At 40.1% G+C, this 18,635-nt stretch overlaps 1 protein-coding gene across 1 annotated transcript in view; it reads left to right on the top strand.

Annotated features, from left to right (window-relative positions):
• CFAP54 (cilia and flagella associated protein 54) overlaps nt 1–18,635 on the top strand; it is a 296,739-nt gene that overhangs the window by 214,865 nt on the left and 63,239 nt on the right. The window contains exons 59-61 of the mRNA XM_022562388.3: nt 70–166; nt 4,846–4,944; nt 5,465–5,606. Coding sequence (XP_022418096.3) covers nt 70–166; nt 4,846–4,944; nt 5,465–5,606 — 338 coding nt within the window. The remainder of the gene's footprint in view (nt 1–69; nt 167–4,845; nt 4,945–5,464; nt 5,607–18,635) is intronic.

The raw sequence follows: 18,635 nt of genomic DNA on the forward strand, positions 1-18,635 counted from the left end.
GTTGACACAAGATGCAAAATGATTATGAATGGTGAGCTATCTAATAAGTACAATGCTGTATCATTTTAGGTTGATAAGAGACTCCTACCTCGAAATAGCCCTATTATTTTTGCACATGAGGAAGCCAAAGAGCAAACTTTCAGCATCACCATCAACACTTACTAAGGTAACAAACAATTTTATTAGAAATTTAAAGTATGTTGCCTTTGAACTTGCTTACTTTGGTAGCACTGTGCTGTGGAAATAAAGAAACTTTTTCTTTGTGACTTGAAGAAATTAATTCATTACTTAATGCTCACACTCATATTTAGATACCTCCTTCGATATTTTTACGTAAGACTCTGGAAACAGATTTCACGTGGACATTTTTGCCTGTTAAAATGTTATCCATGAAATGTAGGTGTATATAAATACTCTAAGTCATTAGTATTGATCAGGTGATTGCAGGAAATGACATATTGGTTAAGCAGATGGACATGTATGGTTTTCACCACTGATGTGGCTTGCAAACAGATCACCTTTTGAAAAGAGTCATTCATTCATTCATCCCATATCTATTGAGCACGTACTATGACCCAGGCCGTACTCTGGAAGGTGATAAAGCAAGGTTCAAGACAAACTCAGTGCTTGCTTCCATGCACTTACTCTTCAGTGGAGGGAGACAGATAATAAACGTGGAAAGGAAGAAAGCGAGAGGAAGAAAGGTGGGAGGAAGAGAAGTGAAGGAAGGCTGGGGGCTGCTTTAGGTGGTGAAATTTAGGATTAGGAAATAACTCTGGTTGGTGGGATTGTGAATGACTGTGGTGGAAAGAGCTGGAAAGTGGGATTTGATGGATTGGGAGGGAGCGTGCAAAGAGTGGCAGAGGCATGTACTCCCTCAAGCAGCACTTCCAAATAAGGGGCAGAAACATCTCCAGGGATCCTGTGATCCTGATGAGGTCTGAGATTTGGCCCGTCTAAGGAGCTCCTGGGTAATGCCCGTGCTGCTGGTCTGTGGGCCACACTTGAGTACCAAGGATCCAGACAGAGTGAGATACTCTGGGCAGGAGGTTGGGTGGTTTGGAGGTGGATGAACCCAGTAACTTTGTTTTCATTTTTTAATAAAAAATGTCTAGTTTTTTATTCTTTAAGTTTCAGTAGGCATTATATATTTCATTCTTATTAAATAACCCTCTGACCCACCAAAAAATCTTCCCAGAGAATTTTGACGTCAGATCTCTAATTTTTGAGGCAGCATAAACATGACTTAAAACCTTTAGGCAAATAAGCTTTCAGTCAGCTGAACTACTCATATGGTTGCTGCCTTAGGTGGATAGCAGCTATTTTTTTTTTTTTCATCAAAATGATTACATAGAAAACTTACTTTTGTGGTGTGATAAACATCTTTATGTCCAATAAGAGAAAACAAAAATATTTGTTTCCATAGCAATTTGCAATGCAAATTAATAAGATTCTAGGATAGAAGTATATCACCTTTGGGGCCTTCTCTAGGGAGGTGTTTATAATTAATTAAGAGATTGAACAAATAAGATTTGAGTGAAAAGAATAGTATAATTCTATACAATATGATCATTATTTCCTGTGTATCTTTTTTTCAAATTAATTAATTAATTTATTTTTGGCTGCACTGGCAGGTCTTTGTTGCTGCGTGCGGGCTTTCTCTAGTTGCGACGAGCGGGGGCCACTCCTCCTTGTGGTGCGCAGTCTTCTCATTGCAGTGGCTTGTCTTGTTGCGGAGCACGGGCTGTAGGTGCGCGGGCTTCAGTAGTTGTGGCTCACGGCTCTAGAGTGCAGGCTTAGTAGTTGTGGCACACGGGCTTAGTTGTTCCGCGGCATGTGGGATCTTCCCGGACCAGGGATTGAACCTGTGTCCTCTGCATTGGCAGGCAGATTCTTAACCACTGCGCCATCAGGGGAGCCCATACCACATTTTCTTGATCCATTCAACGGGTGATGGACATACGAATTGTTTCCACTTTTTGGCTGTTATGATCAATGCTGCTTTGAATATTCATATACAAATTTTTTATGTGGACCTATGTTTTCAATTCCTTCGGTGTATACCTGAGAATGGAATTGCTGGGTCAAATGTCAACTCTCTGTTTAGACTGTTGATGATCTGTTAGATTGTTTTCCAAAGTGGCTGTAGCATTGTGTATTCCTACCAGCAGTGTATGAGGGTTCCAACTTCTCCACATACCTGATAACAATTGTTATTATTTATCTTTTTGATTATAGCCATCCTAGTGGGTATGAAGTAATATTTCATTGTGATTTTGATTTCCCTGATGGTTAATGATACTGAAATCTTTCCATGTGTTTATTAGCCATTTGTATATCTTCTTTGGGAAAATGTCTATTCAGATCCTTGGCCCATAGCCTAAATCGGGTTATCTTTTTTTATCACTGAGTTGTAAGAATTTTTAAATATATATTCTAGATATATGTCCCTTATCAGATACATAATTTGCAAATATTTTTCCCAGTTGTGGCTTGTCTTTTCACGCTGTTAATCGTGTCTTTGGAAACAAAAAAGCTTTTAGTTTTAATGAAGTCCAATTTATCATCTTTTTCTTTTATGTTTTGTGGTTTTGGTAGCTCTTTACCTAACCCCAGATGTTGAAGATTTTCTCGTATGTTTTCTTCTAAAAGTTTTATAGCTTTAATGTTTAAGTCCATGGTCCATTTTGAATTAATCTTTTTTGTAAAGTGTGAGGTAAGGCTCTAAATTCATATTTTTGCACATAGATATCCATTTGTCTCAGCACCATTTGTTGAAAAAACTATCTTTCTTTACTGAATTGCCTTGGCTCCTTTGTCAAAAAGTCTATTGATCATGAATATAAATATTTATTCCTAGACTCCCTATTCTATTCCATTGATCCATAAATCTACCTTTATGTGAGTATCCATTGTCTTGGTTATTGTGTGGCTTGTAGTAAGTTTTTTGAAATTGGAAAGTACATGCCCTCCAGTTATTTTCTTCCCTTTCAAAATTGTTTTCACTTTGAGTCTTTTGCATTTTCATATACACTTTAGAATCTGCTTGTCAGTTTCTGCCAAAAAACGAACAGAATTTTGGTAGACATTGTGTTGGATCTACAGATCAATTTGTGGACAGTTGGCATGTTAGCAATGTCAAATCCTCCAGTTCATAAATATGAACTCTCTCTTCATTTATTTAGATAGTAATTTTTCTCAAAATGTTTTTTTTTACTTTTCAGTGTACAAATTTTGTACATTTTTGTTAAGCTTATTTCTATTGTGAACAGGTATTTTCTTAATTTCACTTTCAGATTGTTCATTGCTGGTATACAGAAATACAGTTGATTTATGAGTATTGAGTTTTGTATCCTGTGATTTTGCTAATAAACACATTTATTAATTCTAGAGGTGTGTGTGTGTGTGTATCTTGGAAGTTTTTACATAGAGCATCATGTGTCCTGCAAACAAAAACAATTTAACTTCTTCATTTCCTATCTAGATGCATTTTTTTTTCTTTTTCTTGCCTGTTTGCGTAAGCTAGTGTCTCCTACTCAATGTTGAACACCTCTCAGTCCCTCCTCAATAAAGCCTTCCTCTCAATTCAAAATGAGCTCTCTTTTTTGAATGTGTGTGTCACTAATTGTTCTTACAATATAGTTATTTAATGTTATTCTATATTCTTCACTCAATGCCTATTAACCTTGTTTCCAGAATTAAACAGATGAATTGCCCAAGCTTATATAGTCAGTAAGCTGGCAATGGCTACACCAGAGCCTAAGTAGTTTTATTACAGTTGGCGACTGGGGTCTCCATATTTGGGACAGGACTATATTGCTTAGATTTTAGATTTCCCGTGGGCAGATCTCTCCAGGTACCATCTGTCTGCCTCCAAGCTTAACACTTGATCTGGACCAGGCCACCTTTGTGCACTGTATTTCCTGCTCTGGCATTAGCTTTATTCATTGCATTTCTTTTTCCTTGGGAGGCTTATAGCCAGAAGTAAAAGAAAGATATTTTTGTTATTGCTTGTTTTATTCTGGAGTTTTGTTGAAGATTTTAAAAATCGGCCAAAGTATGACCATCAAAAATTAGAACAAGCAATCTAATTGAATAGTTTTTACAGATCAGTTAAATCTTTAAAATTGACTATTAATACTTAAAAAATGTAAAACAGATACTATGTTGCTGGTGGAGTTTCTGTTTACTTCTATACTATTGACTTTTTTATATTTAAAAGCTGAACACACACACACACCGTCCCATGTTAAACATATCTCCGTTCACTGTCACTTTTTGCTATTCTGTGGAACGTTATGATTACAGTCATCCCTTTAATAGTTTTGTAGTTAGAAAACTGATAGCAAATGCCTACCAAAAACCTTTAAGTAATATTCTTGTTTCTGACGTCTTTACACACAAGATATATTCAATTTCTAGATCCTCTATTAAGATGGTAAATAACATTTACTTAAAATGCAGTTTGTGTTTATTTTATTTTTATTCAAATAATGTAAGCTCGTCTAGAAAATCACAAAAAAGATAAAAATAAATTACCCTTAAAACCTGGGGTAACCACTGTTGACAGTTTTCTCTGCTTGTGTATACCGGGAACATATGTGTGTACCTAGCTTTTAGAAAACGGGATCATATTGTGCATATGCTGTTTTGTAACCTATACTTTTCTTTTGCTTAAGGTAGTTTGGATGCCTTTTCATGTCAATAGATGAATATACATTATTACACTTAATGGCCATGTAGTGTTCCACTAAAATCTCATCTTCAGAAGATGAGAAAATCTATCACGAAACTTTATGATATCTTTACCTATCTTTATCATAAAACATTTGCCATATTTTTTAGGCTCTTCCCGGAAGGCATAGTTCTATTAAAGAACCGACAGTAAGTCAATCTGAAATGCACAGTTTATTTGCCTGGATTGCAATGAGAGCTGCTGCACAGGTTGGTGTGAGTTTTATTTAACTCTTCTTTTTATCGTCACATCTGTTAAGGCAAAACAATGTATTGATACAAGAGAAAGGAAAATATCACATTCTTTGGGATTTGCACCAATGATGTTTCTTTGGGAAGATTAGAAGTGCTCTTTATATGTGTAGTGTTTTTAATCGCTATTAGCCAGACTTGGTTTGATTCCACTTTTCTTTAATGAAAATAATGGGAGATACACATGTGCACATATTTGACACACATTTTGGCAAGTATCTGTCATAGCTACAGGAGGTAGCCTATTCAAAATGACTTATTTATTGATTAAATTGTCAACAGTCATGATTTGTTTGACTATGGTATATACTACATGTTGGGGGATATCCACATATTGTTTTTCAGGTTGTCTTTATTTTTTCCCTAATGTGTACCAAATGTCATTTTATGAATTCGCCTTTTCACATTATTTACCTAATTGATAATCTATGAATCAGAAAGCTTGCATTTATGAACTCTAATTATGCATTAATTTTAGGTCAGTGAGGCTGTGCTGGCAATCAACCTACTTATCGGAAAGACAAATGATAGAACTGATAAAGTTAGTCAACAGGCATTACCGAATATCCCAGAATTTGCCACCATGGATCTTTTGTCTTCGTACACAGATTATTTGCTTGGTATGTTTGAATGTTAGGCATTTTATAAAATTATAATATATGTCATGTGTAATCAAGTTTCAGAGGTTTAATTATAGAGATTTTAACTTAAAAAGGACAATAGTTTGGGGAACCTCTGGGAGAGGATGGGTTCTTAGGATCTAGCTGCTAAAATATAGGGACCTCAGCTCACTGTACATACATACGTGATACTCCATCTGCTGCTGCATTTCAGATGTAGGGCTCTGTGAAAAAAATGGTATTTCCTGATGTCTGTTTATTTTCCAGTTCACACATTTCAAATGAGACCTTTCGGGATTATTTACCTGAGGGACCTTCTCTGCTCCTCTAAAACGTGTACTCACTCTTACACTCTTGTGTGGCTCCCTGTCCTTTCTATTAGTTCTCTTGTATTGTGTGTGTGTGTGTGTGTGTGCGCCTGTGCATGTTTGGACTATTCCTCTTATTAAACTATTGTCAGCTTCCTGAGAGCAGGGACTTTAGCTATTTGATTTGCTGCTCTGTCTACAGAAAATCACACATTGCTTACACATAGATGGCATCTGATATTAATATTTATTAAATGAATGAATGAGAGGTTAGTGGAATTTAAACTTTACCTTACTGCTCTGTTTTTTCTTACTGATGACGCCTTTGTTGGTTAGTAAACTATAATGTAAACCTCTAAGTCAGGTCAGCAGTAACATAGATATTGAACAATCACTTACGCGTTTGCCCTTTCATTTATTCAAGAAGTATTTATTGAGTGCTTCTTGTGTGCTAAACACTTAGATAGGTTCTAAGGAGCCAAGTACTGGAATCTTACTTCCAGAAGGATATTTTAGGAATAACAGTATCTAATTTTGCTTGGCATCAGGTGAGCATTGAGCCAAAGGGAATGAAAGTGTTAACTTTAACCTGATGGGGGTGGGAACAGTCTTCCTAAAGCCTCTGAAATCACACCTATACGCTGTAGCTTACTCTTCTGGTTAAGGTTAAGTCAGCCTTAACTGAAGAGTTCGTGTCTGAAATCATCTCCTTCATGACTCTCTCCTGAAGACTAGGTGGCCCAGACTATTTTCCAACCTGAAAATGGTTTGCCCTGAGGTTAAACCATCAGATGGATTTTTATGCCAAGGTATTGTTTCCTTATTGTTATTGCCTTCATGCCTAGTAGGATTTTGCTTCATCAGATTTCCGGACCGTGGCCTGGATCTCAGACTGGGTGCATGGCCTTCCTTAGAGTCCCCATAGATAGGCTCCCAGGCGACAAAGCAGGGCAGTCTGGCAGCAGGGGCTCGTCGCCGCTTTTTTCTCTTGACACTGCTCGTCAACTCAGTTCTCCCTGGTTCAGAATGCCAGGAAGGCAGTCCTCTTAGAAGCACACATTATTGTTTTGCTACAAAGAGAATGCAATATTAATAATGAAGAGGGTTCAACTTATACCTTGATCCTGTCAAACCATTTAATTTCTCTCAACCTCATTTGTCCTAATCTGAAGGCTCTGTGAATTAGATTTATTTATGGATAAGACTAAAATCTGAAAACTTTAAGACTGTGATTCAACATGGCTGAACATGGCTTCCAACATGGCTATTTCTTTTTCATAATGGCCCCGTATTACCTCTGAAACGTCTGTCTACTTTATCCTAGACATTTTCTTGTCTTACCGGTTTTTAGGCCAGGGATAACAAATAAGTTTCATCTAAAATGCTGTATTAGTCAGTTACTGGCAAAGTTATACTGTGTACCGGACGACCCTAAAACGCAGTGGCTAGAACAACATGACTTCGTCCTCTTAACTTGTCTCATGTGTTCTGCTTCAGGCTGCAGGCTGAGTTCAGGTGTACTCTGTGTACATTTGTTATGAGACCCAGGCTAAAGAGGCTGTGGCTACCTGGGGCCTGCTGTTCTCAGGGTATAAACCAGAGCACAAGACCAAGACCAAGCACAGAAGCACACGTGAGGCCTAAGAAAGGCCTCATTAAATCCCATTAGGCATAGCAAGTCATATGGCCAAGTCCAATACCAGTGAGGCAGGGAATTAGACTCTGCCTGTAGAGGAAGGAAGGGGTGTGAATGTTTGTGGAGTGATAATCCAGACTATCACTTATGACACGTTCAATCTATGGCTGGTAGCCACCTGAGAAGAATTCTGAACTTCTGTATGGAAACACTGGAAAAGGTGCTGCGGTGGTCAGTTAGTAATGTCACCCGTGGGCAATGGCATCCCCTAACCAGATGATCTTAGTTGATCCAGATGGGCAGGTAGTCTTCATCCCAGCTCTGCTTATTACTAGAAGTTATGCTTTACTTTTCTATTTCAGTAGTTTTCCTAGCATCTTCCAATTTTCAGTTTTCATTTTGTACCATTAGCACTCCTTTACTGTTGTACCAAGATAGTAATTTGAAATGAACAAATTTTAAAGTCCAATTCATTTTGTATTTTGCCTTAAGAATAATAATTTTGCCCTCCAGTATTTTCCTAGCCGACTGATCATTAATTCATGTTATGATTTCCCTCACTTCAGTATTTGGGTTGGAAGGAAGTATTGAATCCCCAACTGATAGCTGCAAATACCCAGATGGCAGTGAGGTTCATATTATAATGAATCGCTAAAGGGCAACAATAACAAATTAAAATTGTTTGATTTTCCTTGCATTAGCATATATTAGCATGCAGGAGAAAACCCCCTCAGTGATTTACCTTCACTAGCGTTGACCTGTACGCGATGTGGTAAGTGATATTCATTGTTTTTGTGTGCAGAGCCCTGTACCAGATATTTCTGTCCAGAGGGAGGGAGGAGTCACAGAACACACCAAGGAGTGGGTCTTGCCTTCCACGAGCTTCCAGTTTTTGGCCATCAGAACAGGCATCCACTTTGAAATTATATAAATGCAGCTTTTAAGAGGACCATATTAATTAGTGGAGGCAGATTAATGTATTTTAATCTAAAGCTGGACACAGGTGGGGTGGGCATATGAGTTTATGAGGAACTTTCTTTTCTGGAAGAAGTACATGTGGGGCAGATACAAATGAATTGGAGGCATGGATACCAGATGGGAGGGGGAGCTCATTTTCTCAGCAGAGCAGTTGACAATCAGAGAAGCATGGTGACAAAATAGACCAGTCACGTGTGGAGGATGGAATATAGATCATCTTGCCAGAACCAGAGAGCAATTGTATGATGTCTATAGAACAATAAGAGAATTGAGTGTTGTAGCTGGTCCAACTTATTGAGGTTTCTTTTACATTGTCTTGTAGGAATAGAGACCCTGAAATGATGCTGCTGGTGATATGGGACCATATTTAGATTGAATGCAAAAAACCATTTACTCCATGTCTACTTTGGGCCCAGTTATATTCAAATATACACCATCTTTTTGTCTTGATTTTCCTGTGGGCTTAATAAGAAATTCAGCTAGGATTAAAAATTATTAATTTCTATAATACACTTTGAATTAAAAGCAACATTTAGGATTAGTGGTTCCGGATGCAGCCTCTCACAACTAAATACACTTGATATATGGAAAAATATAAATACGTGTCATGCCAAAAATCAATGTTGATGAACGTACTGTCAGAACATAGAGATCTATGGAGCAGAACTGAGAATCAACTGACCGAGAATCAACGAGTACATGATTTGCCTCTTGAAACAGAGAAAACCGTCCATCCTGAAAAAAATATGATTTGTCTTTCCCATACTGCCTTGCCCCTGGCTCAGAGACATGGGTCAATGCCAACTAAAAACTGGGATGTCATTCCTCTTCTGCTCTCTTGGCTTTTTCTGTTCCTCTGAGACACAATTTCCCATAGTGGTGGGGAACTAGGGAGACACATTATATCCTCAAATCCTGAATAATTAAACCATGTACAGGTGAGAATGGAGATAAATCATTCATGCTTACAACAGTGATTTTGTGTGTGTGTGTGTGTGTATGAGCATGTGTGTGTATATGTGCTGTATCGATCCAGAGTGTCAGCAATTCATACAATGAGGGTATGATGAGAACCATCCTCAGCGAAGCAGAGCTGTCCTGGGCCGATGTCTGCAAGAGTCTAGATGTTCCACTCAGAGCTCTGCCCTTGGATCATGTAAATCTGAGAAAGGACGGTACCATGACCAAGGGCAGAGCATACATTCTCCACTCTCTACTGTCAGACACAAGGCATGAAGAGACCTATTCTAGACAGAGTCAACAGTGAGAAAATAAGAAACAACAGATGGCACATGTGAGAAAATTGCCACATGAACGCAATGGGATGCTATCCTGAAGACTCAGAGGAAGATTGCCCCTTGAAGGAACCAAAGGAAATCTAACAAGATGGTTTGAAACTCTTAGCAGAGCCTAAGTATTCACTCCTGATGCTGTGTGCTGGTGCTTTCTTATGTGATTTCATTTATCCTTTAGGAAAGTCCTGTCACTATGCACATTTATTAAATGAGGCAAGGTGCTGGGAGAGGTATTGAACTCTGGGTGATGGTTCACGGCTAATATAGACCCTCATCTATACAATTCTAAAGGCAGTGCCCTGGATCGTTGTGTTGGGTGTGATAAATAAGTTTTACCAGGAAATCAAAATGCAGAATCGATACTTCTGGTCAACCTGTTGGCCTGAGCTGACATGAAAGATGCTTCTGCCCTCCCCAATACAAACCTATTACAAAGCTGGATAAAATAGAACCAAAATTGTTTTAATTTATAGCTGAGCATGAAATCAGGAAAGGGAGATCCCAAGTCACCAAAGTAAAATGAGAAATTTTAAGCAAGAGCTGCAGCTGAGCAGTCACTGGAGCAGGAACAGCCAGGGCTGGGACTTGAATGCCTGGTGAAAGAAGGGGTCTGGAAAGAGGGCCCCGCAGGTAGGGAAAGTCAGAACCTAGCTAACTGCATAACATTGGCGTTCAGAGAGGGCTTGTCCACAAATTGAGGACTAGAAGTACGCTGCCCACTGGCCTGTGTAGCTGCAGAGCAACATGCCAAGTGCCCAGTGAGGGCCAAAAAGCAACCACAGGGGAGAAGTCAGAAACCACCTAAGACTGTGAGGTTGGAATTCACACCTCCTGAATGATGCAGGGAAATTAGCATAAATACTGGCCCAGAACCAGTGAAAGCATGCACATCTGGCTGGGGATAGTGGAAACTGTTGCAAAGGAATGCTCTTCAGTGCATGGTATAAGGGACTCTCCCTCCAAGAAATTCTTCTGAAGATAAATTTAAAGACAGCACAGATGACACCTGGACAAATTTTGGCATCATTTTTGGATTATAAAGAGGAAGAAAAAAATTGTAAACAGAAAAAGCAGACTTTCTACAAAGGAACAGAAATTGAACTGGTCTTAATTTTTCTCTGTGACGTTAAAGACCAAATGACAGGGACTTCCCTGGTGGTCCATTAGTAAAGAATCCACCTTCCAATGCAGGGGACGCTGGTTTGATCCCTGGTCAGGGAACTAAGATCCCACATGCTGCGGGGCACCTAAGCCCGTACACCACAAGTACTGAGCTCGTGCGCCTCAGCTAGGGAGCCTGCATGCCGCAAACTACAGAGCCCACATGCTCTGGAACTCGCACTCCACAACTAGAGAGAGAAAACCCACATGCCGTAACTAGAGAGAAGCCTGCGCGCCGCAACGAACGATCCCACCCACATGCCTCAACAAACATCCTGCATGCCGCAACTAAGACCCGACACAGCCAAAAATAAATAAATAAATAATAAATCTTAAAAAAAAAAAAGACCAAATGACATTGGCCAAATATGTATCGAGGTTCTTTTTTTCTTTTAATTTAGTTCAGTTTTTTGCATAGGTAATTTATTTTCAAGAATCACAACTCAAAAGTCATATAAGGGTATGGAGAGAATGTCTCCCTTCCGTCTTCTCTGCAAGTGCCTCAGTTCTCCTCCCCAGAGGCAGTCAGTGTTGTCAGAATATTAAGGTCCTATTCCTGCTGTAACAACCACAAATTTAGCGGCTTAAAGCAACACAATATATTATCTTACAGTTCTGGAGTTCTGAAGTCCAAAATAGGCCTTACTGGGCTAAAATTAAGGTGTCAGCAGGGCTACATTCCTCTGGAGGCATTGGGGGAGAATGTTTCCTAAGCTTTTTCAGTTTCTAGAGACCACCTGAGTTTCTTAGCTTGTGGCCCCTTCCTGTAGCTTCCAAACCATCAGAGTAGCATCTTCAGGCTCTCTGACTCTGATACACTCAGTCTTCTGTTTCCCTTTTCTACATGTAAAGACCCCTATGATTACACTAAGCCCACATGGATAATGTAGGATAATCTCCCCATTTCAAGGTCAGTTGACAGGCAACCTTAATTCCATCTGCAACCTTAATTCTCCTTTGCCCTGTAACCTAACATATTCACAGGTTCTGGGGATTAGGGCATGGAAATCTTTAGGGAACCATTATTCTGCCTACCACAATTGGTTTCCTGTGTCCTCTACCAGAGATATCACATGCTTATACAAACTGTCAAGGTTCTGTTACAGAGGACAGAATCCACTCCAATTTGTTTAAGCAGGAGGAGATTTATTAAAGGACTTTCAAAGTCCCTGTGAGGGCTAAAGAAACAAATTCCAGGCTGAGCATCCAGAAATGACTAAGCCATACATAACTGGATCACCAAGGGAATGCAGGTTTTTGTTTTCTTTTGTTTTATAAAGTGTCTTAGTCTGTTCGTGCTGCTATAAGAAAATACCACAGACTGGGTAGCTTATATATAAACAACAGAAATGTATTTCTTACAGGTTTGGAGGTTAGAAGTCCAGTATCAGGGCACCAGCAGATTCAGTGTCTGGTGAGGGCCCGCTTTCTGGTGCATAGATGGTGCCTTCTTGCTTTGTCCTCACATGGTAGAGAGGGCTAGGGCTCTCTGGAGCCTCTTTTATAAAGGCACTAATACCATCACTTTGGAGGGTTAGGATTTCAACATACGAATTTCAGGAGGGTGGGAACACAAACGTTCAGACCATAGCGTAAAGGAAGCTGTAGAATCAGAAATCTGCCTGCAAAATAGGAAGACTCTGCTCTAGCTGCAGCCTCACCAACAACACCACCTCTGCCAGAATCCACACAAGCAAAAGATGCTTTGACTCTTGTCTTCCGCACCACTTAGCACAGTGCCAACTTCAGGTCTTTCGTGAATGCACTGAATTGGTGATACCTAAATCTCATCCAGGGCCCTAGCTGCAAGGAAACCTCAGAAATGGGATTTTTATCTCTGCAACTTCTTCAATATAGGTAAGCACATTCAGAGATTAGGAAAAATGTTGAGTGAACCAATATGGTGCACACTAATACACTGATATATTTTTCCCTTAAAAATACAAATAATAGGGCTTCCCTGGTGGCACAGTGGTTGAGAGTCCACCTGCCGATGCAGGGGACACGGGTTCGTTCCCTGGTCTGGGAAGATCCCACGTGCCGCGGAGCGGCTGGTCCCGTGAGCTATGGCTGCTGAGCCTGCGCGTCTGGAACCTGTGCTCCGCAGCCGGAGAGGCCACAACAGTGAGAGGCCGCTGTACTGCAAAAAACAAAAACAAAAACAAAAAAACCAACAGTATAACCATTAGTATGCATAATTTTATGCTCCTTCCTCATTGCTTTTCTTCAACCTGATGTAAGTGTATATGTTGGCAATTTTTTTCAAATCAATACGTAGCTTCTTTTTATTGTTGCATAATCTTTATAAAGATGCGCCATAATTAGTCTTCCTTTGATAGATATTTAGGTTGTTTCTACCCTTTTGCTATTACATACAAATTTGCCCTAGATATATATATATATATCACATATATATCTATTGACCCAATAGGTATACTAACCTATGTACAAAGTTTTACACATATATGATATATATGTATATTTATAAATGTCATAGGTATATGACATATATATAGTATATGTATAATTATATATGTATAAAATTTTGTTCATAAGCTAGTATATTGATTGGGTCAATTCCCATAAGGAAAATTTCTGGATCAAAGGGTAGAATCATTTGTAATTTTGATAAGGTTTGCAAAACACCTTCCATAAAGGTTATGCCAATTTGTTTTCCTGCCAGTAATTAATAAAAGGTCATTTTTCCCCATACCTTTGTTGATACAGGTATATTATAAAAATTTTTAAACCTTTGTCAGTATAGTAGGAAGGGAAGATTTAATTTTAATTTACACATCTGGACGAGGGGAAGATGGCAGCAGAGTAACACGCGGAGATCACCTTCCTCCCCGCAGATACACCAGAAATACATCTACACGTGGAACAACTCCTACAGAACACCTACTGAACGCTGGCAGAAGACCTCAGACCTCCCAAAAGGCAAGAAAGTCCCCACGTACCTGGGTAGGGCAAAAAAAGAATAAGCAGACAAAAGGATGGGGATGGGACCTGCACCAGTGGGAGGGAGCTGTGAAGGAGGAAAGGTTTGCACACACTAGGAAGCCCCTTTGCGGGCTGAGACTGCGGGTGGCGGAGGGGGAAAGCTTCGGAGCCGCGGAGGAGAGCGCAGCAACAGGGGTGCGGAGGGCAAAGCGGAGAGATTCCCGCACAGAGGATCGGTGCCGACCGGCACTCACCAGCCCGAGAGGCTTCTCTGCTCCCCCGCCGGGGCAGGCGGGGCTGGGAGCTGAGGCTCCGGCTTCGGTCGGAGCGCAGGGAGAGGACTGGGGTTGGCAGCGTGAACACAGCCTGAAGGGGGCTAGTGCACCACGGCTCGCCAGGAGTCCAGGGAAAAGTCTGGAGCTGCCGAAGAGGCAAGAGACTTTTTCTTCCCTCTTTGTTTCCTGGTGTGCGAAGTGAGGGGATTAAGAGCGCTGCTGAAAGGAGCTCCAGAGACGGGCGTGAGCCGCGGCTAAAAGCACAGACCCTAGAGATGGACATGAGATGCTAAGGCTGCTGCTGCTGCCACCAAGAAGCCTGTGTGCGAGCACAGGTCACTATCCACACCCCCCCTTCCGGGGAGCCTGTGCAGCCCGCCACTGCCAGGGTCCCGGGATCCAGTGACAACTTTCCCAGGAGAACGCACGGTGCGCCTCAGGCTGGTGCAACGTCACGCCGGCCTCTGCCGCCGCAGGCTCGCCCCGCATTCTGTACCCCTCCCTCCCCCCGGCCTGAGTAAGCCAGAGTCCACGAAGCACGTGCTTCTTTAACCCCGTCCTATCTGAGCGAAGAACAGACGCCCTCCAGCGACCTACACGCCGAGGCGGGGCCAAATCCAAAACTGAGCCCCCGGGAGCTGTGCGAACAAAGAAGAGAAAGGGAAATCTCTCCTAGCAGCTTCAGAAGCAGCAGGTTAAAGCTCCACAATCAACTTGATGTACCCTGCATCTGTGGAATACATGAATAGACAATGAGTCATCCCAAATTGAGGAGGTGGACTTTGAGAGCAAGATTTATGATTTTCTTCCCCTTTTTCTCTTTTTGTGAGTGTGTATGTGTATGCTTCTGTGTGAGATTTTGTCTGTATAGCTTTGCTTCCACCATTTGTCCTAGGGTTCTAGCCGTCCTTTTTTTTTTTATTAATATTTTCATTTTAATAACTTTATTTTATTTTACTTTATCTCCTTCCTTCCTTCCTTCCTTCCTTCCTTTTCCCTTTTATTCTGAGCCATGTGGATGAAAGGCTCTTGGTGCTGCAGCCAGGAGTCAGTGCTGTGCCACTGAGGTGGGAGAGCCAACTTCAGGACACTGGTCCACAAGAGAGCTCCCAGCTCCACATAATATCAAACGGTGAAAATCTCCCAGAGATCTCCATCTCAACACCAGCACCCAGCTTCACTCAACGACCAGTAAGATACAGTGCTGGACATCCTATGCCAAACAACTAGCAAGACAGGAACACAACCTCACCCATTAGCAGAGAGGCTGCCCAAAATCATAATAAGTCCACAGACACCCCAAAACACACCACCAGACGTGGACCTGCCCACCAGAAAGACAAGATCCAGCCTCATCCACCAGAACACATTCACTAGTCCCCTCCACCAGGAAGACTACACAACCCACTGAACCAACTTTAGCCACTGGGGAGAGACACCAAAAACAACGGGAACTACGAACCTGCATCCTACAAAAAGGAGACCCAAAACACAGTAAGATAAGCAAAATGAGAAGACAGAAAAACACACATCAGATGAAGGAGCAAGATAAAAACCCACCAGACCTAACAAATGAAGAGGAAATAGGCGGTCTACCTGAAAAAGAATTCAGAATAATGATAGTAAAGATGATCCAAAATCTTGGAAACAGAATAGAGAAAATGCAAGAAACATTTAACAAGGACCTAGAAGAACTAAAGATGAAACAAGCAATGATGAACAACAAAATAAGTGAAATTAAAAATACTCCGATGGGATCAATAGAAGAATAACTGACACAGAAGAACGGATAAGAGACCTGGAAGATAAAATAGTGGAAATAACTACTTCAGAGCAGAATAAAGAAAAAAGAATGAAAAGAACTGAGGACAGTCTCAGAGACCTCTGGGACAACATTAAATGCACCAACATTCGAATTATAGGGGTTCCAGAAGAAGAAGAGAAAAAGAAAGGGACTGAGAAAATATTTGAAGAGATTATAGTTGAAAACTTCCCTAATATGGGAAAGGAAATAGTTAATCAAGTCCAGGAAGCACAGAGAGTCCCATACAGGATAAGTCCAAGGAGAAATACGCCAAGACACATATTAATCAAACTATCAAAAATTAAATACAAAGAAAACATATTAAAAGCAGCAAGGGAAAAACAACAAATTACACAGAAGGGCATCCCCATAAGGCTAACAGCTGATCTTTCAGCAGAAACTCTGCAAGCCAGAAGGGACTGGCAGGACATATTTAAAGTGATGAAGGAGAAAAACCTGCAACCAAGATTACTCTACCCAGCAATGATCTCATTGAGATTTGATGGAGAAATTAAAAGCTTTACAGACAAGCAAAAGCTGAGAGAGTTCAGCACCAACAAACCAGCTTTACAACAAATGCTAAAGGAACTTATCTAGGCGAGAAACACAAGAGAAGGAAAAGACCTACAATAACGAACCCAAAACAATTAAGAAAATGGGAATAGGAACATACATATCGATAATTACCTTAAATGTAAATGGACTAAATGCTCCCACCAAAAGACACAGATTGGCTGAATGGATACAAAAACAAGACCCATATATATGCTGTCTACAAGAGACCTGCTTCAGACCTAGAGACACATAGAGACTGAAAGTAAGGGGATGGAAAAAGGTATTCCATGCAAATGGAAACCAAAAGAAAGCTGGAGTAGCAATTTTCATATCAGACAAAATAGATTTTAAAATAAAGACTATTAGAAGAGACAAAGAAGGACACTACATAATGATCAAGGGATCGATCCAAGAAGAAGATATAACAGTTGTAAATATTTATGCACCCAGCATAGGAGCACCTCAATACATAAGGCAAATACTAACAGCCATAAAAGGGGAAATCGACAGTAACACATTGACAGTAGGGGACTTTAACACCCTATTTTCACCAATGGACAGATCATCAAAAATGAAAATAAATAAGGAAACACAAGCTTTAAATGATACATTAAAGAAGATGGACTTAATTGATATTTATAGGACATTCCATCCAAAAACAACAGAATACACATTTTTCTCAAGTGCTCATGGAACATTCTCCAGGATAGATCATATCTTGGGTCACAAATCAAGCCTTGGTAAATTTAAGAAAATTGAAATGGTATCAAGTATCTTTTCTTACCACAATGCTATGAGACTAGATATCAGTTACAGGAAAAGATCTGTAAAAAATACAAACACACAGAGGCTAAACAATACACTACTTAATAACGAAGTGATCACTGAAGAAATCAAAGAGGAAATCAAAAAATACCTACAAACAGATGACAATGGAGACACGACGACCCAAAGCCTATAGGATGCAGCAAAAGCAGTTCTAAGAGGGAAGTTTATAGCAATAGTATCCTATCTTAAGAAACAGGAAACATCTCGAATAAACAACCTAACCTTGCACCTAAAGCAATTAGAGAAAGTAGAACAAAAAACACCCGAAATTAGCAGAAGGAAAGAAATCATAAAAATCAGGTCAGAAATAAATGAAAAAGAAATGAAGGAAATGATAGCAAAGATCAATAAAACTAAAAGCTGGTTCTTTGAGAAGATAAAAAAAATTGATAAACCATTAGCCAGACTCTTCATGAAAAAAAGGGAGAAGACTCAAATCAATAGAATTAGAAATGAAAAAGGAGAAGTCACAACTGACACTGCAGAAATACAAAACATCATGAGAGATTACTACAAGCAACTCTATGCCAATAAAATGGACAACCTGGAAAAAATGGACAAATTCTTAGAAATGCACAACTGCCAAGACTGAATCAGGAAGAAATAGAAAATGTGAACAGACCAGTCACAAGCACTGAAATTGAAACTGTGATTAAAAATCTTCCAACAAGCAAAAGCCCAGGGCCAGATGGCTTCACAGGCGAACTCTATCAAACATTTAGAGAAGAGCTAACACCTATCCTTCTCAAGCTCTTCCAAAATATAGCAGAAGGAGGAACACTCCCAAACTCATTCTACGAGGCCACCATCACCTTGATACCAAAACCAGACAAGGATATCACAAAGAAAGAAAACTACAGGCTGATATCACTGATGAACATAGATGCAAAAATCCTCAACAAAATACTAGCAAACAGAATCCAACAGCACATTAAAAGGATCATACACCATGCTCAAGTGGGGTTTATTCCAGGAATGCAAGGATTCTTCAATATACGGAAATCAATCAACGTGATACACCATATTAATAAATTGAAGGAGAAACCCATATGATCATCTCAATAGATGCAGAGAAAGCTTTTGACAAAATTCAACACCCATTTATGATAAAAACCCTGCAGAAAGTAGGCATAGAGGGAACTTTCCTCAACATAATAAAGGCCATATATGACAAACCCACAGCCAACATCATCCTCAATGGTGAAAGAGTGAAAGCATTTCCTTTAAGATCAGGAACAAGACAAGG

The sequence above is a fragment of the Delphinapterus leucas genome, chromosome 11 (assembly GCF_059928025.1).
Source record: "Delphinapterus leucas isolate spDelLeu-1000000601 "Yukka" chromosome 11, BTC_Dleu_Yukka2, whole genome shotgun sequence".
In the NCBI taxonomy this organism is placed as follows: Eukaryota; Metazoa; Chordata; class Mammalia; order Artiodactyla; family Monodontidae; genus Delphinapterus; species Delphinapterus leucas.